Source organism: Chrysoperla carnea, chromosome 2 (genome assembly GCF_905475395.1).
Source record: "Chrysoperla carnea chromosome 2, inChrCarn1.1, whole genome shotgun sequence".
NCBI classification, from domain to species: domain Eukaryota; kingdom Metazoa; phylum Arthropoda; class Insecta; order Neuroptera; family Chrysopidae; genus Chrysoperla; species Chrysoperla carnea.
This window is the reverse complement of record NC_058338.1, coordinates 93,223,833-93,238,065: the sequence shown is the minus strand read 5'-3', so window position 1 is coordinate 93,238,065 and position 14,233 is coordinate 93,223,833. Positions and strand designations below refer to the sequence as shown.

The 14,233-nt window shown below is 29.3% G+C and overlaps 1 protein-coding gene across 1 annotated transcript in view; it reads left to right on the top strand.

Moving 5' to 3' along the window:
• LOC123293059 (connectin) overlaps positions 1 to 13,553 on the top strand; it is a 445,382-nt gene extending 431,829 nt beyond the window's left edge. Inside the window, exon 3 of the mRNA XM_044873775.1 lies at positions 12,988 to 13,553. Coding sequence (XP_044729710.1) covers positions 12,988 to 13,553 — 566 coding nt within the window. The remainder of the gene's footprint in view (positions 1 to 12,987) is intronic.
• Positions 13,554 to 14,233: the final 680 nt, after the last annotated feature.

Here is a 14,233-nt window from a genome sequence, read left to right as displayed (position 1 = left end):
ACGCATATGGTGGTTAATATACAAATATGGTTTTTTTTTAAACAATATGTGGGGATAATATTTAGTACTAGAGTGCTATTCACCCGCTTCGCTGGGTTTAAAAGTAAAGATTGCTCTCGCTTACCCCTTTCTATAACACTCGAAATAATGTTAAGGATTGTTTTACACAGGTAAAATATATGTATGGTTTTCTATTTTTTTTAAATGTATAATAGTCGTAATTATTCATTGATTATATCAGAAAAGATGGCCGTGAATTATTTTATATTGACTATTTTTACAGAAATCTGTAATTTATGGTAATGTCACATGACTACTTTTACAGAAATCTGTAATTTATGGTAATGTCCAATTAAATTAATTTTTAATTTTTTTTTTTTAAATTAATGTATCTTTTAAAATTATATCTCATGTTTCATTCTGAAGTATGAGCTATATTGCTGTACAGTTTCATTAATAGCCATTTGCTAGTTTTAGCGTGAAAGCGTAACAAACAAACACATACTTACTTTCGCATTTATAATATAATAGAGATAGAGATAGAGATGACAAAATCTTTTCTTCTTTTTTTTTTTTTTGGAGAATAAGAAATCAGAAGGTGTAGTTATATTTATTATTGTAATTATTAAATTTATTTTAAAACATTAGAAGTCACTTAAAGTAATCCGGCTGTTGTGTAGTCAATTAGGCAATTTGTATAACGTAAATGTAATAAAATACTCTAAAATATCGTAAAAGGTGTTTTTTCTTCTTTTTTTTTTTGCATAAACTGAATCTGTGATAAATTTTCTTCATGATGAAATTTTTTTTTTGAAGATCAACCACCGATTAATTTTTGTACAATCAATATTATTGTGAGTTCTTCCATAAAATACTATGTTAAAATCACAATTTTAAAATGAAATAATTCACAATTTTGCCCCACAAGAGGCCCGAAAACTGTGTTTGTTATGATCAAGGGACTGTAATTTACCGGAAAAAAATATTAACATTCACCGCACTTACTCAAACAGTCGGACTTGTGGGTAAAAATATCTTACTTAATATCAATTAGCAGAATTTATGATTATCGTATACAAAAATATGATTCATATTTTGAAAAGTCAGTAGCGGATCTCCGGTAGTTTTATTAATCAGTGTAATGAACCTTTGTCAAAAAATTTTGGCATCGAGCCAAAACAAAGTGTGAAATCAATTTTTGGATAGCATTAATAACCTCAAATAGAAAGAAAGGAAAATAACACTTAGTGACGTCATAACCTACAATTGCTATAGAGGTTACATGTCAAAATTTGTTTTGCAAGAATAAGATCTTATGTTTTTTCTCACATTTTCAAATTTTAACGAAAAATATATTGAAATCGACAACAGGACAAAGGCGTATTATACCATGTATATTAAAATATATCAAGGTATACTAAGTTGGACCCAAGTTTGTAACGTTTAAAAATATTGACGCTACGAGCAAAACTTTGGTATCGATGTTCATAAAATCACCTAAGTAGTACATTTCTTAAAAACGATTAAAAAAACACAGTCAGAAACGAAAAAAGATATCGAGCTGACTATCGTACTCAGAACGTAAAAAGTGAGATTGAATTCGTTAATGAGAAACATTGGTTAAGTGGGCCTTGAGTCCGCCAGACCCATCTTGTAAACCGTTAGAGATAAAACAAAAGTAAATACAAAAGTAAGATGTTCAAAGATGATTTTAAGATTTTGAAAAGCTCAAACATTTGATTTATTTGCATTAATTTTCAGTTTTGAAAATATCCTTTCAAATCAATCATCAGTACAAAAGCAATAGCTCCATTTTGCTAATATTAGTTTTAAAAATCGCTAATATTAGTTTTAAAAATTCACTAATATTAGTTTAAGAAACATAATACACAATATAATAAGTGAAAACAAACAATTGACTGAGTTAATTGTGGAAATAAAATGTATAGACTGTGTTGGTTAGTCTATCACATTACACATACACATATACATGCCACACATACAAAACTGATAATCCCATATAAATGCATACATACTATAAAATTTGTGTCTAATATATGCCCTCGTGAGTAAACAGTGATGTTTACAAAAAAATGTTTCAAAAAAAAGTTGTTTCTTTTTTGATAAGGAACATTTTTTACATTTAAACTTTGGTTCTATCTCTAACGGTTTACAAGATGGGTCCTGCGGTCCCAAGGCCCAATTGACCTATGTTGCTCATTTACAAACTTGACTTCACTTTTTACGCCCTGAGTGCGCTGTAAAAGCTTGATATCTTTTTTCGTTTTGAGTTATCATATTCACAGACGGACAGACAACTGAAAATGGACTAATTAGGTGATTCTATGAACACCAACATTTTGCTCGTAGCATTAATATTTTTAAGCGTTACAAAATTGGAACTAAACTTAATATACTACCTACGTATATTTCATATATACATGGTATAAAAATCAAAACATTTGATTTTGTAGCAATAATAAGCAGTTTTTTTTTTTTGTCCATACTAAAAGCACTGGAGTATAGACGAATATTATGAAATATTCACAAATTTTTTTCTATCTTTATTTTTAAATATGCCAAACATTATTAAATTTTTCAATGGATTTGCTTTTTGCTGCACATGCTTGCTTGCTGCTTGGCTGCTTGCTACGTTTGCACTATGTTAATCAGGCATACACATAAAAATGCAACAATTTGCAATATAAAAGAACACTTCTTTTATCTTTTAGTAATATAAATACTTTTGAATATTGTACCTCTTTATATGGGTTGTATGTATGTATGCATGTTTGTGTGTATTGTATATGAATCTGTATGGGTGGTCATGTATGAAGGAAACAATGTATTGTACCTTGGATCACAATTTAATCTCTTTTTGTAGTATCATTACTCTTACACAGTATGGCCCGCTCAAAATAATGTTTTTACGTGGATTTATTCAGAGGCCAAAAAAATAAACTAAAATAAATGGAAGGTTTCGACATCTAAAACCCAACTAATGCGCAGTTTAAAAAGTGCTATGGCTGCGTTAATTAACGCTATGTATACATAAAAACCATTTTTGGCCAATATCTTGAAGGCTTTATGAAAAATAGTTTCAAACAAAAACTGTCGGAAATTTTTTTCCCTTTAAAAAATGTAAAGTGAACAATTTCGATATCTTTAGCCGTTTTCAAAACGATCAATTTTATTTAAAATTTCTTTTAATGATTGAATAATTAACGACCATTAAGACCATTTTTGTTTAAATTGAATTAACAAACGCACAAAAAGCAATGCTAGGTTTTTGCTATCAATTACTGCCGAAACTATTCGGTTTACAAAAAAATATTTGCGTATTTATAAAGAACAACTTTTTTATCTAAAACTATTTTTCAGTTATGAATCACAGTGAGGTTTAAATTGAATCGATGCCGATATAAGACATGTGCCTTTGAAACTAACATTTTTCGCTTAATGCATTGTTCTCGATTAAAATTTATCGAATTTCAGCCATATTTCAAATTAAAAAAGACACTCTATATCTTAAACACAAAAATAGGTTAACTAGCGCGTGAATAGCAACTCATCAATTTGTTTGCTTGCACAAAGAGTAAGCATATCTTTATTCTGTATTTCAGTAATGACGTGATCAATGATCATAGACTTAGAAAATGGAGATCGTTTTCGATTTAATTGTCAAATAAAGCTTAACAAAAAGGATCCCATGATCCTTGTGTGCCCAGCAGCTCCAAAAAGTTATAGATTAGCAGTGATTATTTTACTAAAAAAATGATTTTTATTTGACTTGAATACAAAAGCACATGAATTAATCATTTTCTCAGCGTCTTGTCTTCTAGCAACTAAAGATTGTCTTCATTTATGATGATGATGTGTTCCATATCTCCTAAGAGATGTTGGAGACCACTTTTCGCCAGAGTTCTCTATCTGAAGTATTTTGTATTAGTTGCTGTAAATTCATCTGTGTCCAGGTTTTTATATTATCCATCCACGAGATTCTTTTCCTTCCTTTGGCTCTTGTTGACTCATGTTTCCCTAGTTCTACCAACTGTTGCACATAATATTTGTCAGATCGCATAATGTGGCCAAAATACGACACTTGCCTCTGTTTTACCACTTTGATCAGTTCTTGGTTTTCATTAAATAAATCCAACACTTTATTATTTGTAGTGAAACTGCCCCACTTAATTCCTAACATCCGCCTATAGCACCATAGTTCAAACGACTCAATCCTTTTTATTAAGTCGTTCCGTAGCACCCATATTTCACACCCGTATAACAATATTGACCAAACATAGCATTTTAATACTTTCACTCTTAATTTTTTTTTTATTTTGTTATTTAATAGGAATTTTTTTAAATCATAGAATGCCGTTTTTGCTTGACCTATTCGAGCTTTAATTTCAATTAGTGGATTACTATGTTTATTAAAATTCTTCACAAGATATTTAAAATTACCACTTGATTTAAATTAGTGCCATTGCATTTTACAATTGGTTTGTAATTTTGTTTTTTTTTTAGTGAACACCATTACTACTGTCTTTTTTTCATTAATTTTTAAACCTGCACTTTCACTATATTTGACCACATTATCCAAAAGCTTTTGTAAGTTGTGCACAGAGTTAGCTATTAAAACGGTGTCATCTGCATATCGAATATTATTGATTAGAACACCTTTAATTTTGATGCCCTCGGTTTTACAATCGTCCAGAGCTTCTCCAATTATTTGTTCGCTGTAGATGTTGTACAGAATTGGGGATAGTACGCATCCCTGCCTGACACCCTTTTTTATGCTAACCCACTTCGTCTTTCCGTTTTTAATTTTTAGAGCAGCTTCTTGATTATAGTAAAGGTTGCGAATAATTTTTACAATATGTGGATCGGTTACATAATTGCTGATCACCTTTATTAAAATATTAAAATGTTTCAAGTTATCGAAAGCTTTTTCATAATCAATGAAACAAGCATAAACCTCTTGACCATTTTCCAAAGACCTTTCCACAATTGCGTCTAATGTTGCGTCTTCATTTATATACTATCTAAACTGAAGAAATATACAGGATAAAGTTCTCAAGGTACAACATTTGACCCTTTAACTTCTCTATTATATTGAGGCTACATATGTACATACTATAGGTAGGTAGTTTTATATAATAGTGCAGTATTATATAATGCTGCAGTATATTGATAGAGGTGTAGATATTGGTGGCGCTGCTATCTGGAAAGCAAACACTTACATGCATCGTACACTTGAATTTAAATGAAATTGAATCGATCTGAAATTTAAAAAAAATATATACTTACAGAATAAATTGTTTAAATTCTCTGTTTAAACTGAGTATAAGAAATAGTATTAAGTTTTAGCTGGTTTTGGGATCGTTTGAAATTGAAGAAGCACCACGAAGCTCAAAAAACTAACCCAATAAAAAATCATAGAGTGTGTTCGTTTCAAAAGTATCCACCCTTAATAACTCTTGACGTGATGTGATTATTGATTTAAGTGAAAACACGTCGATTTAAATATTGAAGGGGAAGTTCAAAAATGGTACGTAGAGAATTTTAATTTCCTATCACCCCCTTCCTTGTTACACCTCATTTGCAAGGGCATAAAATTCACAAGGTACAGAGTGCAGTTGAAATGTCAAACTCGAGGAGGGTATGGGTGAAGGGATGAAACCTATTTTCTTCATCGATATTTAAATCGATGTGTCTTCACTTAAAACAATAATTACATAAAACGTAATTATTACTGATTATAACAAGGTAGGGCTGTTTGCTTTATATTTCAAAATTGGGATGGCTAGGGGTAAAGGGATTAAACCTAAAATTCTCTAGGTACTATTTTTGAGCTCTCCCGTCAATATCTAATTCGACGTGTTTTCACTTAAAACAATAATCACATCAGGTCAAGAGTTGTTAAGGATGGATCTTTTGAAATGTACACACTGTATAAATCGACTAACATTAAATATAGTACGAGAGCCGGTACAATTGTTCACTACTTTTTTTTAAGAACGCTGAATATCAGATATTTCTCTCCTTTTCGAACTTATATAAAGATTAAGTATGCGTAGCACCTGGATTATGGACGATAGTAAAGCAGCCGAATTTCTATTTGGCAAATTAAAATAACTTTCCGCCAATATAAAATTAAATAATATTGAAATTACATCCAAAATTTAAAAAACCCTCAATCGATTTTTCGGGTACGAAACCCTAAACTCGCGCTTGAAATATAGCTAAGAACACTCTCCGTTAAATTACCGTTCAAACGCAACAAAAAAATCAAAATTGGTTCATTCGTTTAGGCGCTACAGACAGACAGACACATATACATAGCGGTCAAACTTATAAAACCTTTTTAGTTCGGGGTTTAAAAAGGAACGAAAAATCGGTTAAACAAAATTGTATTAAAATTATTTTGAAATAGGCAACTTTCTCAGCTTTTTCAGGAGTGCGCAGTAATAAACGAAAGTGCATTTTAGTTAAATAAAGTTTAAGAAATACCATGAATATTTTTGAGAAAAATTTGGAAAAGGGTTTGGTTTATTGTAGAACAGTCAAGTTTTTAAAGTTAATTTAAGAATTTTTGACTGATGGTTTTTGGTTATTTACTAGATATTTTGAAGTAGGTGATAAAAAAAAAGAAAAGATTTTTGATGCGAAAAATCTATAGCCGCACGTAAAACCGATTTCTGGCGTGGCAACGCGTCGCCACGCTATATGATGGTATATATATATTTACAGTCTATATGCAGTAGTGTGTAGACAGTAGTAGTAGCTTTATGATGGTATATATATACAGTCTATATGCAGTAGTGTGTAAACAGTAGTAGTAGTAGCTTTATGATGGTATATATATACAGTCTATATGCAGTAGTGTGTAAACAGTAGTAGTAGTAGCTTTATGATGGTATATATATACAGTCTATATGCAGTAGTGTGTAAACAGTAGTAGTAGCTTTATGATGGTATATATATACAGTCTATATGCAGTAGTGTGTAGACAGTAGTAGTAGCTTTATGATGGTATATATATACAGTCTATATGCAGTAGTGTGTAAACAGTAGTAGTAGTAGCTTTATGATGGTATATATATACAGTCTATATGCAGTAGTGTGTAAACAGTAGTAGTAGTAGCTTTATGATGGTATATATATACAGTCTATATGCAGTAGTGTGTAAACAGTAGTAGTAGTAGCTTTATGATGGTATATATATACAGTCTATATGCAGTAGTGTGTACAATAGATGCTGTATTTATTAGATATCTTGATAATGTTATGTTCAATACTTTTGTAACATACTTCAGTTACAATCGGCCAATGGTCACAGTAATACCGTCCTCAGAGGCAACATCGACTATAACTATTACTGAAGTCACTGATTAAACGAATTAAGTAGTCACGATTTGAAATACATTCGTAAATTTTTGTATTTAATCAAAATAAATGTTTATTCAATAAATAGTCATCGTTATCTGGAAAAAAAATCGTAATATTTTATTTTATCATTATGACATATTTAGTTCCTATCACAATCTGTTCTTTTCTGCATATTACTTTTACAAAATAATGTCGATGTTTCACATCTGCCAGGCGTCCCGTGACGGCTCACATTTTGTTTGTTTTTGTATCTAATTCCAACTTACATCAGTTCAAGTTTTCCGACCAAAAATGTACTTTTCTAGCCTTTAAGTAAACACTCGATAAATGTACAATTGGTATGACGACTACCTTCTATATTTTTATAGTTCACTAATCTAAAATGCTATCGATATGAAGAACAATAATCAAAGAAAATATTGAACTGTCTGGGAAAATTTTTTTATTTATTTAAAAAATAGAATAGTAACGAAAATATATATATACTGTTGGTAAAATTAACAATATTGTCTGGCTGATAAAAGTATTTTATTTTAAAAGTTTTTGAAATATTTGTATTTTAACTATGATTAGAAAAGTTTCATTTCATCAAATCAAAGGCTAAAAGTAAAAAAAACCGTAAAATTATGAGAGATCAGAGTGTGCCATAATGTCCCTTCCACTCTATGGCTGAAGAAATTGTATTAGTTTTAATTAGAATGAGATTTTGCGAGGAATTTGTGTTTTCTTTCTAGACGTTTTAAGCGCAAGATCTATAAAAACCGTGTAATACATTTTAAAATAATTCCTGTAAAGCCTTTAAACCAAAATGTTTTTTTCTTATTTGAATACAAATTTCAACGTTTAAAAAGATTTATGCACATTCGAAAAAAAAGCTACATTTGAAAATAATCGAACCGATGTAATGACGTCACCACCCAATGAACTAAATTATAAATCCGGAAAATTTTTTCATGATATTATGCAAATTTTATAAATTCTTCTATGATATGAAATAATCATAGAAACATCGCTTCATTTTGGTTGAATCACAGTCTAATATACTTAAAGCAAATTTGATTCAGATAGTACAAACGCTAAGGCAAGTGTAGACTTGTTGCTGATATTTCTTGTACCTTATTTTCAACTTTAATAATGAATTTTGTTTTAACTTCATGAATGTAGACGAAAAATAATAATAAAATTTTTCGATATCTACCTTGGTTTTCAAAATATCAAAAGCAATATAACTAAAAAAAATTTTCAATTTTCGATATTTTGAAAATTACTCTAGATATCAAAAAAAATTTGATTCTTACTTTTCGTCTTATATTGTCAAGTTATAACATAATTCACCATCAAAATGGAAAATATTTATTATTTTAAACTTGTATCTCCACTACCGTGCTCATACATCCTTAAGTAGTCGGACACAACGGGTTTTTTCATTTTTAAGGTTTTAATACTAGTTTAAATAGTTTTTTTTTAAAATTTCTACAGACTTGTTTCGGAGAAATTTATGAAAACATATCATCAATCAACTTCTTACCATAAAACCAATGTTAAATATGCCTACTTTTGAAGTCATTTATTTATTTAAATAATCGGGCAACCCCTCCTAAAATTTTCAGAATTGATTTAGACTTAGTCCAACTTCATATATAAAAAAAAATTATGCATTTAATCCAAAAGCATCAAACAATCAAGTTTTTAAGCAGAACTATGTACTTTGAAGCAAGCGATATTTATAACATTCGATGATAAAAACTTCAATTATTTATAAACTTAACGAAATTAATTCTCATATATTCGAACCGTTATGTTTTCCATCTTAATTTTACAACACTATGTTCCCTTTATTATGGTAGTTAATATTGGAAAGCTAATAATGAAAGCTCATATATATATACTAAAACATTCTTAACTTATTCAATTTAAAAACTAAACTCGATTATATTTATATATCTTAATTATTTTACTTTATACTTACTAGCATAGTAAAAAAAACACATATTTTCTTCTACAAGTTTTCATTAAAAATATTCTAAAAGTCAAGTAAAAATTATATTTAATTTAATATTATGTAACTAATACCCATATTAGATTATAGTCAAAGATAATAGAGGCAATGTACAGAATGATGCAAAGTTCGTCATCCTACTTTGAAAAGATGACCACTACGGTAGTTGCTTGATATCGAATGTGCTATATTAAGCATACAAATGTAAAATTAGATTTGATACCATGACAAAATTTCAAAGAGAAATTAAAATTGATTAGAAAACGAAGAAGGTTTCAAAGATTGTTGCCCATCTCTTTTTAGCAAAACAAAGATTTATGTATTTTATGTGTATCTCTACGGTGATATTTTACAATGATGTCACTAACCAATATCTCCCTCTTTGTTTAATCAGGAATTTTAAACGTTCATATTTTGCGAACTTCTAAAGATTTTGAAAAACCAACTTCACTTTTCTGCCGATGCAGTGAGAATTCGTCACCTGAAGTGATAAAAAAAATTTAATCAACATTCAATAATAAAAATTGATTTTTAATAGATTGTAAAATAATTGCCGAATTTGAGGATTCGTCTCATTGCTTTCGCTTTTGTCGAAGTTGAAACTTACTTTAGTTAGCCAAAATTATGAAAATATCCTTTCAATTTTCAGATATTTACTTGCTTATTTTCGAACGATAGATATAAACTTGTAATATATTTCTAAAACAAAGAAATAGCCTTGTTTCTTTTATAACCCATCAGAATTGGCGAGAACTATTTGGTAATTTTACTCGCGTGATGAGTGATTCACTCACGCGTTCTCCACTTTCGTCAAATATTTCGCGCGTTAAATATTCTTTAACATGGTAAGGTACTAGCTAATTGAAAATAGTTTGATTACGTGATTATTGAATGATGTTTGAGAGAGAAAATTCATCATACTTCTGTCATAAATTTTTTTAATTTGCCGAGTACCTACTACTCATATTAAACTAACGAAAATACACGAATAGGCCTGAAAATTTTCGAAGTTTATATTTTTTGCTTATACATTTACTAGCGTAATGAAAGAAATTCTCTGAAGGACTTGACAAAAATATATTTTAAAAAACTGTGAATACATTGAAGAATCTGAATTTCATCGTTTGAAAAATAACAGTTATTTATGTTTCGCCTCTTGGTACCCATTGGATCCTATTTTTCATCTATTTAATATTTGAGACCTCTCTTGTCAAAAGTATTCGCGATAACGTGTTCAAGCAATCAAGAAGCAGAATATCTAATAATAATTTTCTGTGGGATGGTAACTTTTGCAACACCTTGTACATTATACTTTCGCCGCCATGCTCTTGTTCTATGCATGATAATATGAATTTATTGTTAAAAAATAATATTAAAAAGCAAAAAATAAAAAATAAACGGTATTTTATAAAAATAAAAAAACTTCATCTAATCCAGAATATATAATAATATTTGGGTTTGTCTTTTAACACACAGGGAATATTATTGTTACGAAGGAAGGCAAGCGAACGAGTGTTATTACTGTTAGAAAATGATAAAAAAATATATATGTATATGATATTATGAGAAATGCCTGCAAGCAATTTGGAATATTTCCAAAACCGACATTGTATTGGAGAAAATTTCTTTTTAAAATCATACGCAATTAATGTTTATTACAATATATTATTTCTAAACAATCTCTGCTCTCACGACAGGAATACGGGAGTTGTTTCAGCATGGAATTGAAAATAGAACACTATTAGGTCATTTTATATGTTGACGATTAGGCTTTATAGCTTTCTTTATTTATGGGAATTATTTTATTCTCAAATCTTTTTAAGATATAATAATGTAAAAACATTACACCCTTTAACTATTTCAACCTTATCTCTCAAAAAATTACATTATTAAGTTTTAACCATTTACTTAAAATGAATCTACCGGATTTGGATAATAATTTTGATAAATTTTTGCAAATCGTTAATTTGTTGTAAAAAGTACAGCAAAGGAGTTATCCGGTTCCGGAACGATCGTGACGTTTTCTTGAATACCTCTGATTCTGTTAATCGGATTGAGACAAATAACAAAAATAAATGTTTGTTAAAAATTTCTGCTTTGACTGCTTTCGAATACCTAAACTTAACCTCAAAATCTCAAGAAAACCTCTGTAACCTCCCATTCTCATCTTTCCCTGATAACTTTCCGAAAAATGAAAGAATTGATTTGAAATTCTGGGAAAAGATGTAGCTTATTATCATAAAAAAAGGTGGTGAAATTAAGCTCAAGCTCGGTTTTGAGAAAAATTTTAACAGCTGGTACAGTTCAGTTCCGGTAAATCATCGGACTATAACTCTTTTTTTTTAATTGCAGTTTTTTGTATGTTCTTTCGGATAGTGCGAACGTTTTTTTATAAAACCTGATTATAACTAACTCTTTTAATATTTAGAATATTCTCATAGTGGAAATAAATTGATTGAATTATTTGAGAGAGAATTAAGTGAAGTGTTTTTAATTAATTAATTAAATGATTTTAAAGGAACAATCTGTAGTTATTTATAGAGCTTTTTAATATAAACATAAATTTATTGTCATATGAAAAATTTAAGTCCGTTAAAAAAAAAAAACAAAAAACAAAAAACAAAAAAAAACGATAAATATTTTTCACATATTTTTTGTTCAAGTGTTTTTTTCCTTCGACAAATCAGAAAATAACAAGAAATGTAGATTTAATGAAAAAATAAAATAAAATTTTTAAAAAGCTCGAAGTTTCATATGTAATATAAATATTTTGATGAGCATAAGTGCCTATTTATCGAGAAGTATCTATTCAAGTATAAATATTAGAAAATTCTAGGAATTCGCATTAATGAAATCATTTGTCGTAATAAATTTAAGTATCTGAGTTTATTTGACAAGATCGAATAAGCCAGGTAGCAACCAGTGCCGCATTTACATAATTGTGCTACTCGTATGATAATTTTTTATGGAAGCACACTTAAAGAGATTGAAATTCTTATGAATTAAAAAGAGAAGAATATGAAAATTTAAAAACTTAGTTTAAAATAATGATTAATGTAATCAAAATAAATATTTTGCCACAACGCATCAGCTAGAATCAACCAAAACTGACATAGCCACACGGATCGCACACTATGCAATGAACCACGTACATTGTATACATATACCCACTCGCCAATAAATGTCAGGAAGTGTCATATTTTGCAGTTAAATTTTCAGTTTTTCCTGAAAACACGGATAAAACGGACGTTTTCGAAAAATAAAACCTAGCTTGGTCAATTTTTGGCCCCAAAATCTCTCTGCATACTAAATTTCATGAAAATCGTTGGAGCTGTTTCCGTTCAATTAAATGAAATACTTTTTTTGGTTGAGACCCGATTTTTGTAGAACCAGTTTAGATTCAAGTCCTTTTGTGATTCGATGTGGAAAAAAAATGTACTTCAAATTTTACAGGGTGGAGGTTGATTTCTTGTAAAAATGTAAGACTTTTTCCCTATGCTATTTTTTTTTTCACAAAAATCATAATTAAGGAATTCTTTCACAAAAAAATTAAATTAGTATGATCTGGAATTTAAAACATTTTTTTTCTTTTGTTACAGAAAACAAATTTATATGCGATTGTCGACTCTCATGGATGCACAAATTACGAAACGAGACAAAAAATTCCCAGGTTCGTAACGTTTTAGACGAAGTAACATGTCGATTTAATCGTGTTAACAACGATGATGAATCAATTCAAGATAAAATTACCATAACATCATCGGTCATGCGTAATCATAACACGAACGGTATCCGAAATTCCCTCAATGATCATAACATTGATAGCGATGCAGACTTGGAAAACATGGATGATATGGAAGAAGATGATTACGATGATAATTTCGAACAAAATACAAAAGTTGCTACAAGTTTTGTAATCTCGTCCGATCATAACAAACATGCATCGAAACATTTATTAAACATCCCACCAGAAACATTACCATGTCCACAACCAATAAAATTCCCAACTGGGGCACCGAACACGGCATTACATACTCCTATGTATAAAGATACAAATTTTTTCGGTCCAAGTTTCGGTAGTTCATGGTCCAGTCAATCAAGTTATATTTTAGTTTTATCATTTTTATTAATTTCATTTATTCATCATATTGTGACAGGAGCGTAACTTGTTTATTTTTTTTTGCGTTGTTTTAAGTAAGTAAAAAATTTTTAAATTGTGATTTGTAATTTTTAAAGAAAAAAAAAAAACAGCAAAAGTAAGAAAATGTGTAAGACGTTTTTAACTTCGATATAATTCAATGGAAAAAATATATGTATATTTAATGTAAAAGTAAGATTAAAAAAAAATAATCATAAGGCTATGATTAGCTTCTTAGTTTCAGTTCCACTACGCAATTGTTTTTATATGTTTCCGATAAGTGAAATTTGCAATTAGTCGGATAAAGGAATACATAAAAAAAAGCCATTCTCAGGGACCCCTCAATAACAGCTCCAGAATCTAAAATCAGAAACGTTTCAGTGGGGGGGACATTATCTGGAGAGGGAAATGCCATGTTCCGACTGGTATATCAACGCCTAGCCTAAGTCGCTAATGACAGAAATTCGAAAGAATATTTATTTTATACTGTAAGTGTCATTTGAGAAACAATTTTTCGAAATTTTGCCCTAAAAGAGCAAATAGGGGATGAAGTTTGTATGAAAATATATACAAGTCTTCATTTTTTAGTTTTCTACTAAAACCGATTTTAAAAATTCTTTTACCCATAGAATGCTACATTATCCGGGCTTTATTTTATTTCACAAAAAAGTTCTGATTCCGCACCAAAAATTAAAATCCATTTTTTA